The sequence below is a fragment of the Lagopus leucura genome, unplaced genomic scaffold (assembly GCF_019238085.1).
Source record: "Lagopus leucura isolate 7727_CA_CO unplaced genomic scaffold, USGS_WTPT01 Super-Scaffold_100001, whole genome shotgun sequence".
NCBI classification, from domain to species: domain Eukaryota; kingdom Metazoa; phylum Chordata; class Aves; order Galliformes; family Phasianidae; genus Lagopus; species Lagopus leucura.
In genome coordinates this window covers 58,229,414-58,246,263 of record NW_024962262.1, presented here as the reverse complement: position 1 = coordinate 58,246,263, position 16,850 = coordinate 58,229,414, and the positions used below count along the sequence as shown (strand labels likewise).

Genomic DNA, 16,850 nt, shown 5'->3' with positions numbered 1-16,850 from the left:
AGTTTCTTTAGCCACTCTGCAACATCTCTGCAGTCATCTTGAGCCTTTACAACTACATCTGCGTGTTTAGTGACCAGATTTACACCTTTCCTACCACTCCACCATAGGTTAGGCAGGAGATTTTCAACTACAAATGGCATGCAACTAAGAGGTATGCAAACTATTTTCTGTCTTCAATCCAGGATTACAAGTGCATGGTCTCCCCTCTTACTTGGGGATTAGGGTACTGAATAAGTTGATTGTTTATTTTTTTGTGTAATTCCTACTTGGTTTTAGTCTACTGCAATCCCTACAGGCAATTAGCTCAGCAGCTCAGTCACAGGAGAGAAAAATCCAACACTTATGACCACAAAGCTCCTACTGGGCAACTATTGTACAATCAAACTGTGAAGTCTTTTTAGATCCCTTTTCTCCAAGCATAAGATGATTATATTACTTTGTCTAGAAAGGAAATTCCGATAAACATTCAGTAAACATAAACGGCTCTCTTTTACACAGACTTCAACTTGCAGTATGCTGTTGTGTGAATTTACAGCACACTAGCTGTTCTGTACTAACTCCTTACAGGGACAGTAAACACTTAACACACACATAACACAGGCATAAGCATATACCAAAAAAGCTTTACTTCTTTCTATTTTGTACTCAGTATGCATCCAAATGTTGCAGTAGTTCAGAGGGACAGAGTAGCTAGAGTACTTGACATTTACACCTTATATAGGACTTTTAATTTTCTGAAGCTTAGCACACAGTAAACTAGGGTCCTTTATTAGGAAGAAACGTTTTAATGTGCAAGAACACTTTATTTGTGACTCAAATGTATCTGGTGCCCTATTGGAAAGGTTTCTTTGTCAGCTCTACATTTGATCAATTAGCAATTTCTGAAATTATTTCTCACTTCGTTTTGGAGTTTCACTGTTTCTTCCTCTGCTGCTTGACCTCCTTTTGCCCCTACTCCTGGATCGAGAGGAACTGCGACTTCTGCTCCGACTCCGTGTTCGACTGTAACTCCTGCTGCGACTGCGTCCTCTCCTCTTTCTCCCTCTGCTGCGTGACCTCCTCCTTTCTCGACTTCTCGACCTGCCAGATCGGCGCCTTCTCTTGTTTTTGCGGCGATTCTTTTTTCTTTCAGATTCCCCATTTCTCCGGTAAGAATGATCTGGGCTTGGGCTGCCCCTTCTCCTTGACCGGCTGTAATAGTCATCACGATGGCTCGATCTGTTTCTCCTTTCAGAGTTTTTAGACAACTGATTAGTCCGTTCTGGAGAAACACGTATGTCTCTATTGGCCTCCCAGAACTCATTGTTTGGATTTTTGAATACATGAAGAAAGTTGCAGTGTTTCCCTCTTGGACACTTCTGCCTTTCAAATAAGCCTGCAACAGATTAGGGTTGCTTTTTATGAGCCAGACCTGTTAAAAACTGCATTATACACTTACTGCAAAGAAACTTACTGAACGGAATTCTGCTTCTTTGAACAGAAAAACATGTATATGAACACCTATTCTACCCAAGATTACTTTTATATGTACTCCTCATGGAATTAATTTTTAACATGTTTAAGATGGCTATTCTTTAGCGTAAAACAATTTTGTAAGTACTTTTATTAGCCTAAACTTTCAAAGAACGTACGTGTAGAGAAGTCAAGTGCAATAGTAACTGCTAAGAACTGTTGATGGTTGAGACACTACTGTTGCTTTTGAAAGAGATAAACTGCTATTTTCTACACTTCCACCTTATAATCATTATTATTGTGAAAGCTGGGATCCAAATTTTCCAGTCCATGGCAAATCTACTAGGATGATATGAATGCATATATCATATGGCAGAGGTATTCCCTTTCCTTCCTAAACCTACAGAAGCAAATAAGTACATCTGTCTTTGAAATAGAAATGAACGTGAACTGAAGCACTGAGAGAATCAAAGCAATCACTTAACTTCCTCTTTTTCACTTCTAAACAAACTATTTCAGTAACACACAATCTATTTCCTGAGTGCTTATGCAACTCACCGCAAATAGCAGTCTTCCATCTTGTCACAGGACAAAATTCACAATGAAGCTGCCGGCCTGCGTACCATCGGCCACTGAATAGAGCAAGAGCTGCCTGACAGTCCTTTTCCCTTTAAAAAGGAAAAAAATACCCAACGTAACCAAACATGCAGCATTATTGCTGTAGGATCGTTTCAGAGGTTATTGCCCAGTTTTAGGATGTCATTACAGTATGAGAATAAAACATTTGGACGACACCGTTTTCATTACTGGACTTTTGCAGTTGTGCAAATTGGTAAGACTGAATACTCACGTCTGATACTGAACGTACACATTTCCTCGTAGGTGAGGCTCATAGTTGCAGCTGACCTAAGGAGATGGAAACATTACATTAGGGCAACGGAAGGCTCATGCTATACAGCAACTCACACACATTGAATTGGCAGCCATTCTGATATATCACGGCACATCAGCGTGAACTCACACATTATTTTCTTCTGAACACAGTTTTAGTCAAATACAAGGTTTAGAAAACAAAAAGGTCTTCTGCTTTATTTTTGTATGTTTCCAGCATTTTGCTCTGATTGACACTGTGGCCTCTGTTCCAGTCTACAAGGCAGCTTGTACTCAGTTGTCTTGCACTGAAGTCTGGGTCAGCACTACTCTACAACAGCCAAATACTGCTCTGAAAACAACCAGTAGTACCTCTGTAAGGAAACATGGGGTAAAAGAATCTTTAGATCAATCTACCTTCACAACCTCTCTGAGAGTGAGATGAGTTATAAAAGTTGAAGTCACTCACTTTCACATTTCTGAAACACAATTTTTCATCATAATTTAGCATTCAAAAATATGCAATTTGACCTCCCGAAAGCCTGTTACTGGTCTCTCAGGATTCTGGGACAAATGGCCCCAATCAGGCAAGAACCCAGTTTGCCAGCCTCTCTTGCCTCCAGGCCTCTTCCAGCATCTGGTCCAAGTGAGACAAGTAGCTTCTTCCATCACTGTACCTGACTGACCCTGAAAGAATAATGCGCATGTGTGCTGGATTAGGCAAGGGCTTCAGAGATAACAGCAAGCAGCTATATAATTAAATATTACAGCATAAACAGTCATCCTGTTCAAGATAAATAACAAGGTCAGTGCAAGAACAAGAACGACATCACAACAGGCATGTTTGGGTGGGAAAAGAGAAGAAGCGTGTCTTGTCAAGACCTGCCAGATTCTGGACTAGTTTCCCAGAAAGAACAGTAAAAATAAAACCTTAGGCCACGTTGGAAATGGAAATCAGTTGAAAGAGGGATGTGCGTAACATGAGTCTAAATGGTAGCAGACACTCAACAAAATCACAGTTAAGATCCTAGCAGTTGACACCTAATTCCTAAGCATCTCTAATAAAACAAGAACACCTCTGAAAAATCAAGTTAGAGTTGCAGAATTGCTTCAAAAGCTAAGAAACCCTAGAGTAGAAGCTATTAACTCACTATTAGCCACAGGGACCAAAGTACATGCAACTTAGCAAATAGCTGCATGTAACACAACCAAGATATTACCTTAAGGATGTGAGTTTTGATGGTAAGACTGTTTCAACACATTCTCCATTGAGAACCTGCATCCCATCTTCCAGAAGGGAGCACTGCTTGCTAATATCCCCTGAGTCAATGCATGAGGATGTGGGGGAGGATTCTCATTCTCAAATAAGTGAAGGTTTCTTTCTTATAAAGTTCACTGAGAATTCACTGATTTTACTTAACTTTCCTCTTGCTTGTGATGCTAGTACAATCTCTGTCCTGAGGCAGTTGTCAATACAGGGAAACAAAAAGAGAAAAGGCATTTCTTGCCTCCTGGTCACTACAGAAAATCACTTGGCAATGGCAAGCAGAAAGGGATGCTTCCGTAAGTTCTGTTAAAAGGAGATTCCACCATCCAAGCTGTACATTTTAGTACAACAAGGCATCATTCATCAGGAGGTCTATATTTGCAGGTTCCTCATTTTTTCTCACTAGAAACCATAATCTTTATAAGGAAAAAAATATAAATCAGGAAACCAGATGCAGAAACTAAAAGTAGATGACAAACCTCAACACCACTTAAATAGCATCTTTACAAGACAGCCAGTTCAAATTAATTCCTGCTGCTGAAGTACATACTACCTTTTCAGTTCATTGTTGAGTTTGTTTTATCACATCAGATCTACAATGATACTGCTTGGGTGTATACTCCTATTTGGTAATGTATTTCATTATCATCATACCTTTGGCACAGTTCTAAGTGGCACAGTGACAGTAAGTGGCAATAGCAGCCCAAACATCTTTACATCGTGTAACAGTCTTAATCCATGAGCCCTCTGGGCTTATCACAGGCTAAGCAGAGAAGGGATTGAGAGTTACACAGACTCTTATTTTGTATGAATGTCTGCCAGTATAAAAGCATAAGCTTTTGTAACAATTCAAGAGAATGGGAGAGAAGATTCACCCAGAATGCTCTGCAGAAGCACTGAGAAGTTTACAGGTGTCATGAGAGATGCACAGTTGAAGTAGACACAGTATAGTTCTGTGAAGTACATGGGATTTACCTAGACTATACTGCACTGAATTCTCTAAAGGCTAATAAAACACAACTGACATGGTATACGTTCAGAATTTACAAGTTGTTACACTCATATGCATACCTTGAATTGAACAACCTTCCCCACATTCTGAAACTCAGGGAGCACGTCCTCATAGAACTCTAGGAACTGCTGGTAGGTCTCCTCGTCACTGTACTCGAGACTTGCATCGGTGTCGTAGTCATCCCTTCGACACTGCTCCATGCCAAAAGTAATGAACATCCCTCGGACAAGCAGTGTCTTACTGGATGTTGGATAGTTATGCTTGCGGGAACACCTGGAAAATTGTAGAGAAGGAAGAAAAAGTATTTTTGCTTTTGGCAGAAGAAGCACTTGAAACTTCAAACACTCGCCATTTTGAAAAAGTTACTACTGTCGTCCTTCTCTGTTCTTGCCTTTTACTGCATTTCCAATACGAAGCACCCACAGCAATATACAGGAACCAAGAATGAAATTAGCACAGATTTAACAGTACACAAAGAAGAGAATTCTGGAAGATAATTTTTGTTTTATTTTTCAAAGATGCAGCATATGTAAACTAATCAAGATGAAAACAACATCTGACGTGCCAGGCCTGCACTAAAAGAAGAAATCAAATGTATTCTGCCCAAATATATTTGTGCATTTGCCAGAGCTAAGGTAGAAGTCACTTCAATCAACAGAACCAGAATGTATCATCAGCAATGTTCTGTAACATCAATTCCAGCCAGGCAACGGTTCTGCCTAGTACCATCATGAATAACAGAAACACATCCAAATAAATAGAAGTAATTTATCATAAAATCATAAAATGACTTGGGTTGGAAGAGATCATCAAGTTCCAACCCCCTTGCCACGGTCAGAGTTCCCAACTGCTAGATCAAGTACTAGATCAGGCTAGCCCAGGGTCTCAACCAACCTGGCCTTGAACACCTCCAGGGATGAGGCAACCAAAACCTCTCTGGGCAACATATTCCACCACCTCACCACCCTCTCATAAAACTTCCCTCTGAGATCTAATGCAAATCTTCTCTCCTTCAGTTTAAAACCATTCTTCCGTGTCCTATCACTATCTACCTGTGTAAAAAGTGCATTTCCTTCCTGTTTATAATCTATCCTTAAATACTAGAAGGCCATAATGAGATCTCCCCGTGGCCTTCTCTTCTCCAGACTGAATAAGTTCAGCTCCTTCAGTCAGTCATCTTCATGGCCTTCTCTGGACCCTATCCAAAAGCTCCACATCTTTTATGTGATGGGAGTACCAGACCTGGACACAGTACTCCAGAAAGGGACTCAAAAGGGCAGAACAGAGGGGAACAATCACCTTCCTCTCCCTGCTGGCCACCCCTCTTCTGATACAGCCCAGGATACCGTTGGCCTTCTGGGCTGCAAGTGCACTCTACTGGCTCATATTAAATTTTGCATCTACCATATGTCCTTCTCCGCAGGGCTACTCTCAAGTTCTTCTCCCAGTCTGTATACATGCCTGGGATTACCCTGACCCAGTGCAAAACCTTGCACTTCACTTTGTTGAACCTCATTAGGTTCACATGGGCCCACCTTGCAAGTGTATCAAAGTCCTTCTGGATGGCATCTCTTCCTCCTGCTATACAAACTGTACTGCCCAGCTTGGCATCATCAGCAATCTTGCTGAGGGTGCTATTGATCCCATCATCTACATTATTGATGAAGATATTAAAGAGTACCAGTCCCAAGACAGATGCCTGAGGGACACCACTCATCACTGACCTCCACCTGGACATAAAGCGATTGACCACAACTCTGTCTGCGACCTTTCAACCAATTCCTTATCCACCAAACAGTCCACTTTTTGAATTCACATATCTATAATTTAGATACAAGGATGTGGTAGAAGACCACATCAAAGGTCTTGCACAAGTCCAAGTAGATGACATCAGTTACCTTCCCTTTCTCTACCAATGACACTAATCAATCATTTCTATGACCACCAGATTGGTCAGGAACAACTTGGTGAAGCCATGCTGGCTGTCTTGAATCACCTGTTCATCCCTCAGGTGCCTTAAAGTGTCTTCCAGGAGGATCTGTTCCATGATCTTCCCAGGCACAAAGGTGAAGCTCAACAGCTTCAGGTCCTCCTTCCTCCTCTTCTTATAAATGGGACTGATGGTTCCCTTTTTCCAGTCACTGGTGACTGACTGACAGCCATAACTTTTCAAATATAATGGAGAGCAGCTCAGCAACCACATCAGCCAGCACCCTTTGGACTATGGGATGCAGGTCATCCAGTTCCATACACTTGTACACATTCAGTCTCATGAGGTGAGCACGGAGAGGGAGGGGTGGGGGAAGCAGGGCAGTTTGCTCCCCTAGTTCCCAACAAGAGGTTCATGGAAGTGAGATTCAGGGATGCAAGAAATATGAGAATCCCTGTTGCTAGTGAAAACCTAAACTAACAACCCACTGATTACCTCATCTCTCTCCGTATCTGCTGTAGCCAATCCTCCTTTCTTATTTATCAGAGGAATACTCTTTTTGGCCTGTTTTTAATGCACCTATAAAATTCTTTCTTGCTTTAAATATTGTTTGCCACATTCAGTTCCATCTGTGCCTCGGCTTTCCTAATCCTAACTCTACATGTCTGGATAGCATCCCTGTATTCTTCCCAGGTGACATATCCTTGTTTCTACTGTCTGTACTTGCCCTTCTTTCCCCTCAGTTTGTCCACCACGTCCTCGTCGAGCCATGGTTGTTTCTTGCTTCCTCTGCCTCATTTCCTGTACTTGGGAATAGAGAGCTCTTGCACGCTCAGAAAGGTATCCTTAAAAAGTAGCCAGCTTTGCTGCACTCCTTTGTCCCTAGGAAGTTTTCTGGGGGATCTCATCCTAAAATTCCTTAAATAGCCTGAAGTTCGCACTCTTCAAATTCAGGCTCCTGACTGCACTCTTTGCCAGATCTACTTTCATTGAGATCATGAACTCAGCAAGGGCATGGTCAATGCAGCCCAGGCTGCCCCCAATCTTAACGTCTTCACCAATCTCCACATTAGCGTGATCAAGGTCCAGCAACACTTCACCCCTGGTTGGTCTTTCCAATAAGTGAACTGGAAAGTTATCGCTGATGGACTGCAGGAGTCTCCCAGATTACTCGCAGCTCACCGTGTTGTTTTCCTAGCAGATACCAGATGATTGAAATCCCCTATCAGGATGAGAGTCTATGAGTGTGACACTTCTTTCAGCTGAAGCAAGAAGGCCTCCTCAGCAGGCTCCTCTAGATCAGGTGGCGTATAGTAGACCCTGACCTCCAACTGTCCTTTATTAGTCCCATCTCTAATCTTAACCCACAGGCTCTTAACCTGTCCTCTGTTACTCAGAGGGAGCTCCTTGCAGTCTATCTACTTTTTAAATATACAAAGCATCTCCTCCACCCCTCCTGCCTTATCTATCCCTTTTAAAAAGCTTGCAGCCCTGAATCATACTATTCCAGTTATGTGAGCCATTCCACCACATTTCTGTGATAGTGATAAGATCATAGCTTTCAAATTGCACCCTGTTTTCCAACTCCTGCTGCTTATTTCTCATGCTGCATGCACTGGTATCAATGCACTTCAGCTGGGCTTTCGAACACATTAACTTTCTAGAGGACTCCTCACACAAACATCTGGGACAAATTTGAGGTTTTCCCCTGCTGCTTCCCCCACTCCCATAGCAGCTCTAGCTTAAAGCCCTGGCGATGAGCCCAGCCAGATTGTTATCAGGTATATTCTTGCCCCTCCTTGTCAGCTGTGTTCTGTCCCATGTCAACATTTGTGGTCTGTTAAAGGTGCATCCAAGGTCACGGAACCCACAGCCTTCGAAGCGATGTCACTCATGCAGCCAATCATTCAACTGACCTGTTCTCCTCCTTCTCCCAGATCCCATTCTCCAGCTGGCAGGACTGAGGAGAATACCACCTGCACTCCTGATCCCTTCAACATCTCCCCAAGGGAACATAAAGTCTTCTTTGATATTTTTTAATTTCCTGATCACAGCCTCATGCAACCCATGAAGGACTGTTATTTTTTTTTCCTGATGTCCCAGATGTGGCTCCCAGCAAGCAGCAAACCCCTCTAAAGAGGTTATCCAGGTGGCAGATGGATGCCTTAGTGCCCCTTCAGAAAAGATGGCTCTCATTGGCCTTTTTTTAGTGGCACCAGTCATGACTTGAGTCCTTGGTTGTACTTTTTAAGGTGGTCACCCCTTTCGTATCCACAGGGGGAGACCACACTGCTCCCAGCCCCACCCCCACCACATCAGAGCACTGCCACCAGAGGAAGATTAACGGCCCCCAGGAGCTGCTCCCTGACAGGGGTTCTCCCTCAACCGCTGAGGCAATCCCTTGCTTTGACATGGAACGTGTTCACCCTGGAGACAACTGCCTCACGGAAAAGGCATCCTTTATAAAGCAAGATCAAGATTTTTTTCAGTTTGCGCATGAGCTAATGAAGCTGCCTGCCCTTCACCTCTCAAAAAATTTATATGCTGGTAATATTCAATTGATTACCTGTCTCCAAATCGGCAGGAACCTGTTTTGATATAGAATGGGCAATTTGCTCTATCCTTCTCTGTTCCTATGTTCTCTGGGGGCTCTGGGTTATGCCAGGTCACACCATTCTCCAGCTGTGAAAAGAAGCATTGAAACAAAATTATGAAATGTTTTCTTCTGCTAAACAAAGTTTCTTAAGATTTTATAACACAAAGAATTGCAGTAATAATTCGCACCTCGGTCACAGGAATAACGAGTTTTTTGAGAGGCTCTTCCCACTCAGCTAAGCCTGTTTGCTACTTCATGCCAATATACACTGAGCAGCCCTTTTTACATCTAGCAGATAAAAATATAGGACTACTTACTTGTCTATCTTTGCAACAGCTCAAAGCTCAGTAATTTTATAACTGTCACTTTTTATGCAGTTAGGAAATGCTAATATAAAAGTAACCTGTCATAGGCTAGAATTAAAAACAATTAAATTCACAGTACTGGAACTAAAGGCCTCCATACTGCTCATCTCAGGCAATGAAATTAAGATTTTCGAAATTCAGATTGGGATAATCAATTTACAGGCACGAGCTGACCATCAATAAAGCACATTTTAAGAAATGAATTTTCATTTTCTTAGCCAAAAGATCCGTGAAGCCAACTAGCCAAAAGTTGTCATTTTAGATCAACTGAAAACTGTTCATTTACAGGCAGGATTTGACCCTGCCCCCAGTTCTACTCATGACTCTCAGCCGTAATTTCTTCTCAACAAAACAGCACCATCACTTCAACTGCACGGAAGTAGCAGAACTCTGAACTGACTGATACCATGCAACGATTCCAACATACATTTCTGTCTATTCCCTTGCAGAAATGGCTGTTAACACATCTGAAATACTGGGCAGATAATAGCTCAAAGCATTTTTCTACTCATATTCCAAAATAAAGAGTCAGATTGCCAACCTAAAGAACCATTTAAATGCAATTCAGAACTGAATTCTACTCCAAAGCAGTTAGTGGTAATCACACTCAATGGGTAACACTAGGTTAAAACTTAAATTTCAGATTTATGCAGAATTTTAAACAGAATATGACTGTTCAAAAGTAGTGGATAGTATATCCTATATATACAGGCATAAAAAGTCAGGTTATCTTCTAAGGAAATAGGAAAGACCAAATTCATACCCTCTAAGGTTCAAATGAAGACTTAATTTCCCTTACTACAACATGCCAATGTGAGATGCACACTATTCCAGGAATCCCAGCAGTCAGGTTCTCCCCACTCTGTTTTTTTTCCTTCAGGATCTGTGCTTTCCTATGCTGCTGAATGGTTTATTTAGAGTCGACCATCTGCTCAAAAACCAAATTTGTCTCACAGCTTGAAAGGACTGACAGCTTTGTTTAGAAATGTAATCCACAAGTACACTGTTACTAGTTTCTGTTGTTGCTGTTTCTTAAAAATAGAGCACACATCAGTATTTCCAGATTCATTCTTGACTCACATCCCCTGAACAAGAATAAGCATGCACAACTGCACTGCGATCAACCAGTCAGAAATACACTTAATTATATTCCATCCAGTAAAGAATTGTTTACAGCTTATGCAAACCACTACATAATAAATTTATTAGCCATTAGGTTCTTGACAGCAGATGGACAACACGCTACGAGGCAAAGGCTAGATAGCAGTGAAATTATTTTTCAGTTCTTTTTTGAAAAAGATGGAGCATACCTGGCTTTCAGCTTGATCCAGCATCTTCTGCACAGCCGCCTATAAATGGTGCAAACACAGGACTAGTGAAAATCCCACGGACACGCAAAACATCTGGTTTCTTCAGTTAAGAACCTAATTTACAATACCCCACGATTATGCACAGTGAAATGTTTGATGGGGCTTGCTTGAAAACCGTAAGTTTTATTTTTGCTTTGTAGGAATTCACACGTTACAAAGCCATTAAACGACACATCAGACTAAACTTTCATGTAGAGGATTTTCTAATCCAAATACTAGACAGCTTCAAAATTTTCATTTTCTTTACCGAAACTGCAACTGAACTACTGAACAGCCAAATTCATCTTTTCGTCTAGGACTAAATTTAATTACAGTTGAATTCATGATCATTTATTTGCGCTAAGCTTTTTGACTTAGAATATTCCAGGCAGCACAGAAAAGCATGTTGTTTAGTAAGCCCTTGTTAAACTCAACTCTGCAACTGTTAAGTGTTAAATTCAGAAACCTGTTAAGCTTTGCTGTATCTAGTTTTTTTAAATAGAGTAAAACAATGAGAATATTCTTTCCTTTTCCTCTAACTGGGCTAAGCAAAGTAACAGTCACGTTCCAAGACAAACTAGAAACTAGTCCTTACAAATTATTCTAGGAAGTTTAAATATAAAGACATTGAGACATAACCAATACAAGAAAAATATACTGGTGGTGTTCTAATTTGGAATGTCACAAAAATCACAGAATTGTAGGGGCTGGAAGGGACCTCTAGAGATTATCTAGTCCAGTCCCCCTGCCAAAGCAGGCTCATTAGGCAGAATAAAGCAATAAATTAAAAAAAGAGGAACAGAAAGTTAGGAAAAAATGTAATTCAACATTAAAAAAAACAAACCCAAAAACTATTTTCCCATCCTAAGGAGCAAAAAATGCCATCTTTTCTATCGGTCAGTAAGTCAAAATCTGAATAAACTCCTGTCTGAAGAGAGAGGCCAAATCAATGCACTAACTTTGCACTGCCAAAATGTGTGGCTCCACTCCCTCCTGAACACTCACCCACAGTGAGTGACTGTCAGCGCCTTCTTTGAGAGCTTTCTTTCACTAGACCAGTAAAACAGTAATCCAGAAAGAAAACAATTATTAAAAAAGAAAAAAAGAAAAAAACAGTTTCCAGCTAGTTCAGGAAACCAACAGGACTAAGCAAACTTAGCCACAAGAAAAGGGAAGGCACAAAACCCTGCTGATACCATGACACAGTACTAAGAGAACTATATCTCAACCTTCAATAAAGGATGAGAACATCATTTTCTCTCCTTACTCTGCAAGGAAAGGACATGAAACACAAGAAGAAGACAGATGGGAAATACAACTGCTGTTCTTTTTCCTTCATCGTGGCTACATTATGTAACCAGTGAAGCAATCAACTATTAAATGCAGGAGACAATAGCATTTGCTCATGTCTATTGCCCAGCTGGAGTTACGAAACACATCATCAAGACACCTTCCAGCAGTAGTGCTGAACTTGAATCTTTTCCTAACGTGGAGAAGCTGATATGTCACAGCTGCAATTGCCCTTTACTGGCGATAGGTCAGTCCTCATTTTTTTATTTGTGTTCAGGGCATCTTACATCCAAATTATTCAATTTCTAACACTTAAAAAGAATGTATGCTTAAAAGAAATGTTATAAATTACTAGCATGTTTAGCATAGCTTTTTTGCCCATTTAAGGTACTCTGAAAAAAAAAGATACGTCCTGTTGGATGAGTCAGGTAAAGAAGAGCTGTAATGTATCTTTAGATTAAGGACTCTGTTAAGGAACAGCAGAAATATAACTCTATATCCTCACTGGGAATTTTCTTCACCACTATGTTTAGCTGGGACATTAAATAAGGACTATCTTTACTGTAAAATGTAAAAAGCACAAATACCAGAAACTGGTATGCATTGTGTGCCTCTGTGTTTAACTGGTGTAAAAAAAGTACATAGAAATGCATTAGAATCAGTTATCCTTCTAGGTAAATGGAGTTACTCGATCTTCTTCAACAGTGAAGTATCATTTTAGCAACTTAAAACAAAGATAAATAATTAACAGATTCATGCACTTATAGTTAGAATAAAATCCTTTTTCAACATGCATAGATTGGTGCATCAGATAATGCAAGAGGATATGTAGTATGCTTATCCTCCCACTGCCAGGAATCACCTCTCTTTCTCTCTTCTCCTGTTGCTTCTGCTGTGCCACTTCTCTCTCTTTTCTTTGCTGCTCTTCCCATTCTTCTTTGATCTTTCTCTTTATGATAAAAAAAAAAAAGTTACTCAAGGAAACAAATAAATACTTTATAATCACTAGAATCAAATTCAAAACAATCATGCTGTATTTTAACTCCCTGACCATTATCATTCAGTCATAAGACACCACATCTCTTAATAAAAACCCATTACATGAGTATTTTAGTGTCTTTTTAATTTTGCTCTTCTAGAATTAAATGAAGAAAGGAGCTTACATTTTTAGACATATCAACATCAACAAAACTTGGTACACTACAGCAGAAGATATTAAACAAAGTTATTGTAAGTCTTCCTTATTACCAGATATAACTATAACACTAAGTTGATATATCACCTCTTCTTCCTCTTGACGTTTTCTTGCAGCCTCTTCTTTTTCTTTCTTAAGCTTGAACTCTTCTTGAGCCTTTTCTTCCCTCAGCAACCACTGTTCATGTAGTTTTTGTCTACCAATGAAACCATATACCTCTCAGGCAAATTTTAACGATTACCCATAACAGATGCAATCATCGTGCATATAACTAAATTTGTTAGCTTAGCATTATCTACAGTTTATCTAACATTCCTTAAAATTAAAAATTCTATGGCAATCATTCACACTCTAGAGAACTCCTGTGAAACATGGAATATAGATTGAAGATTCTATTTTATACACAGAATATATTAATACTTTTCAAAGCATGAACATGTATTTGACATGTGCTGGTTTCTAGCTTTTTTACCTTTCTGCCTCAAGTTTTTTTTCCTCTTCCTCATCTTCTTCTTCTTCGAGCTCCTCGTCCTCCTCCTCAGACACTGATTCATCTTTTTCTGTAGCTTCTGAGAAAAGAAAAGAAAAAAAGCATCCTAGCAAGTGGACGCTGCAGTAACCAGATGCATGCAAATTTATATCTTTGTTAAAAAAAATCACCTGGAAATCCAAAATTCTTTGCACTTACCTGAGTCTCTCAGTTTGGCAAGTGCCTGCCGCTTTTTTTTCCGCTTTTCTTTCTTCAGAATGGCTCTGTATTTCTGATGGCTGAAGATGAGAAATTATTTATGCTACCACAGCCTAGCAAAGAAGTTTTAGTATCATATATGCATTCGACTACATCATCAGCATAAAACCCCACAATTGCAAAATAAACATATTTATATGAAACATAACACTACAGGGATATCTGACACGGCAATAAAATCTGCAACTGTGCTTTTAGAGCTGCATGTTGCCAGCAATAATGACAGTGCTTGGACTTGGACCCAACGCAGAGGATCTTCTCCTTGTTGAGCTCTGCAGTGCTCATCATCATCAGCCCCATGAAAGCTCCCCTAGATACTGAACCTTGGCCACCAGATAAGATCTGGCAGAAAAACAAACAAAAAAAAAGCATATCCTACTTGGCAGCTCTGGCATGCCTCCAGCAAATGTTAGTTTTTTGCTCTCTTTACTTGGTACGAAATTCCACATCTTTGCCCTTCTGCCTACATTTCCTCTACAAACAGCAGTTTTAATGCATAGATACCACAAGCACACACAACAGTTACTAGAGATCACAGAATTATAGAATGATTGGAGTTGAAAGGGACCTTCAAAATCATGTAGTTCCAACCCCCTTGCTACAGGCAGGGACAGCTCCCTCTAAACCAGGTTGCTCAGAGCTCCATCCAGCCTGGCCATACAGTTCTCAATCTCTCTTTTACACTACACGATCTTAGCTACACTCATGCTTAGCGTGTCAGTTTGCATGACAGCTCTGTGTGGCTGCCAGGAAGCAGCACCTTGTTCTCATTATGCTCAATATCACTTCACATAACTAAAAATCTTCTCATACCACCCCTTCTCTGTCCTTTTTTCTTTCTAGCTCCATTCTTTCTAGTCAGTTCGCAGCAGGAAGGATGATCTTCAACTCTTCCCACCCATGACAAATAGTGACAGCAGACCAGAGGCCTGCCATTTCAGAGCAATTTTTTTCAGAGTGATTTTTTTTTTTTTTTTAAATCTAGATACGTAATTCAGAATAAAAAACTCGCCCTTCTGCTCATGGTTATTTGCAACTTCAGCACCTGCACAACACTGCATGCCACTCATAGCATTGTGATGGTTACCCAGGAAGCTGAGTGCCTGACAGATGCCTCACTACATGCTCAGCCTTCTCCTTTGACTCACACAAGCCCAGTATCTTCTGTAATACCCACCACCAGGGACAATTCTCCCGCTCTTAAACAGATGCCTAAGATTGACACAAAAACACTGCCCAGCTTTCAGGCTGTCTCAGCAGCTGCTGATGCCTAAGAAATACAGGAAAGAGCAACTCTCAATGCTGCTAATGCACAGCTGCAGCCAAGTTTGCAAGTACACCACCGAGTGCGACAAGAGAAGCCACTCAGGCTAAGAGGCACTGCCAGACGAGGCCGCCCCAACACACACCCAGCTCAGGCACTTGCCGGACCCCAGTCCCCCGCCTGGTACCTCCCTTACCCGGCGAACGGGCGGGCAGGATACAGACAGCGGCCTAGACATCATCTGTCACCCCACACTCCCCATTCCGGCCTCACCCCAGCCCGGCGGCACCCCCTCCCCCATCCCCCTCATGGACAGCGCCGCCGGTTCACCCCCAGCTCGCGGCACCGGCGGCGGCGGGGCGGCCATGGCGGCACGTAGCTGCGCCACTCCCAGGCCCGGCCGCGAGGCGGCCTCGACCCGGCCTACCGCGCAGCCGGGCGGCCTCTTCTGGAATTGGGCCTCGGCCCTCCATAGGCATCCCAAGGCTCTTCCCCTTCTTTCTAGATGAGATGGGGAGGCCTGGCGCGGGCCTCAACCCCATCCTCACCTCAGCTTCCCCAGAGGGGACTCGGGCAGCAACATGGGCGCCGCCATCTTGCGTTACCGACGGGATGTCACGTGACCCCGCGGCGGAAGGGCGCAAAATCCCTTCCGGTACTCGAGCGGCTGTGGTTGGTGCGCGCCAGGTGCCCATTAGCGGCAGTTGTGGACGGAGGTGGAGCTCGTTGTTGGCGTATGGCGGAGTGCCTTGAAAACCAGTGCCTTGCATTTCGGTTTACAAAAGGGCTCCAAAGGAAAGGAGATTGATTGAGTGCCCTGAGTCCCTCTCATGGTTTTCTCAGCCCTGCTGAGTGAAGCGGTGCACTTTGTGCTTCACGGCTGGACTGCCTGTCCACACAGCGGGTCGTGCTGATAGTCTACAGCTTCAGTAACTGCCTGGATTATGGATTGTAACGTGTGCCTTGCTCTGGTTACGCTGTGACGTAGATGTGAAATACAGTTGTGCAATGCCTGCCACCAGGTGAGCTTTCAGCGTGTCTTCTGGCTGATAGCCTGCCATGGTGCGACTGTGTTGAAGAGCTGAGTGAAGTCAGATGTCCAGTGAGGCTGGGGCACACCAGACAAGTGTACTAATGAAAGTAACTGGCACCACTGATGCCTTCTTGCTATTAGTGCTGAGCAGCTCTATCCATCTTTAGTATAAAGACATATCACGGAATTATAAAATCGCAGAATATCCTGAGAATATTCCATGAGGATTGATGAGTCCAGCTCCTGGCTCCAGACAGGGCCACCCAAAAATCAGGCCATGTGTCTAAGAGCACTGTCCAGATGCTCTGGAACACCTTGGTTTGGTGGCTTGGGTCCATGCCCACTGCCCTGGGGAGCCCGTTTCAGGGCCCAACCATGCTCTGGTGAAGAACCTTATCCTGATGTCCAGCTTGACCCTCCCCTGCCCATCACATGTAATCCCTTCCACTCTAGTCTGGTCCTTGTAACTTGTGAGCTGC

General features: G+C 42.2%; 1 protein-coding gene across 1 annotated transcript; it reads right to left on the bottom strand.

Annotated features, from left to right (window-relative positions):
- Window positions 1–609: 609 nt before the first annotated feature.
- ZRSR2 (zinc finger CCCH-type, RNA binding motif and serine/arginine rich 2) lies at window positions 610–15,963 on the bottom strand. The gene is made up of 11 exons (XM_042867784.1): window positions 15,887–15,963; window positions 14,015–14,094; window positions 13,799–13,895; window positions 13,414–13,522; window positions 12,994–13,080; window positions 10,803–10,841; window positions 9,098–9,213; window positions 4,661–4,874; window positions 2,303–2,358; window positions 2,011–2,120; window positions 610–1,375 (listed from the first exon to the last, which is right to left on the bottom strand). The coding sequence occupies exons 1-11, from the start codon at window positions 15,931–15,933 to the stop codon at window positions 888–890; spliced, it is 1,443 nt and encodes a 480-aa protein (XP_042723718.1). The 5' UTR covers window positions 15,934–15,963; the 3' UTR covers window positions 610–887.
- Window positions 15,964–16,850: the final 887 nt, after the last annotated feature.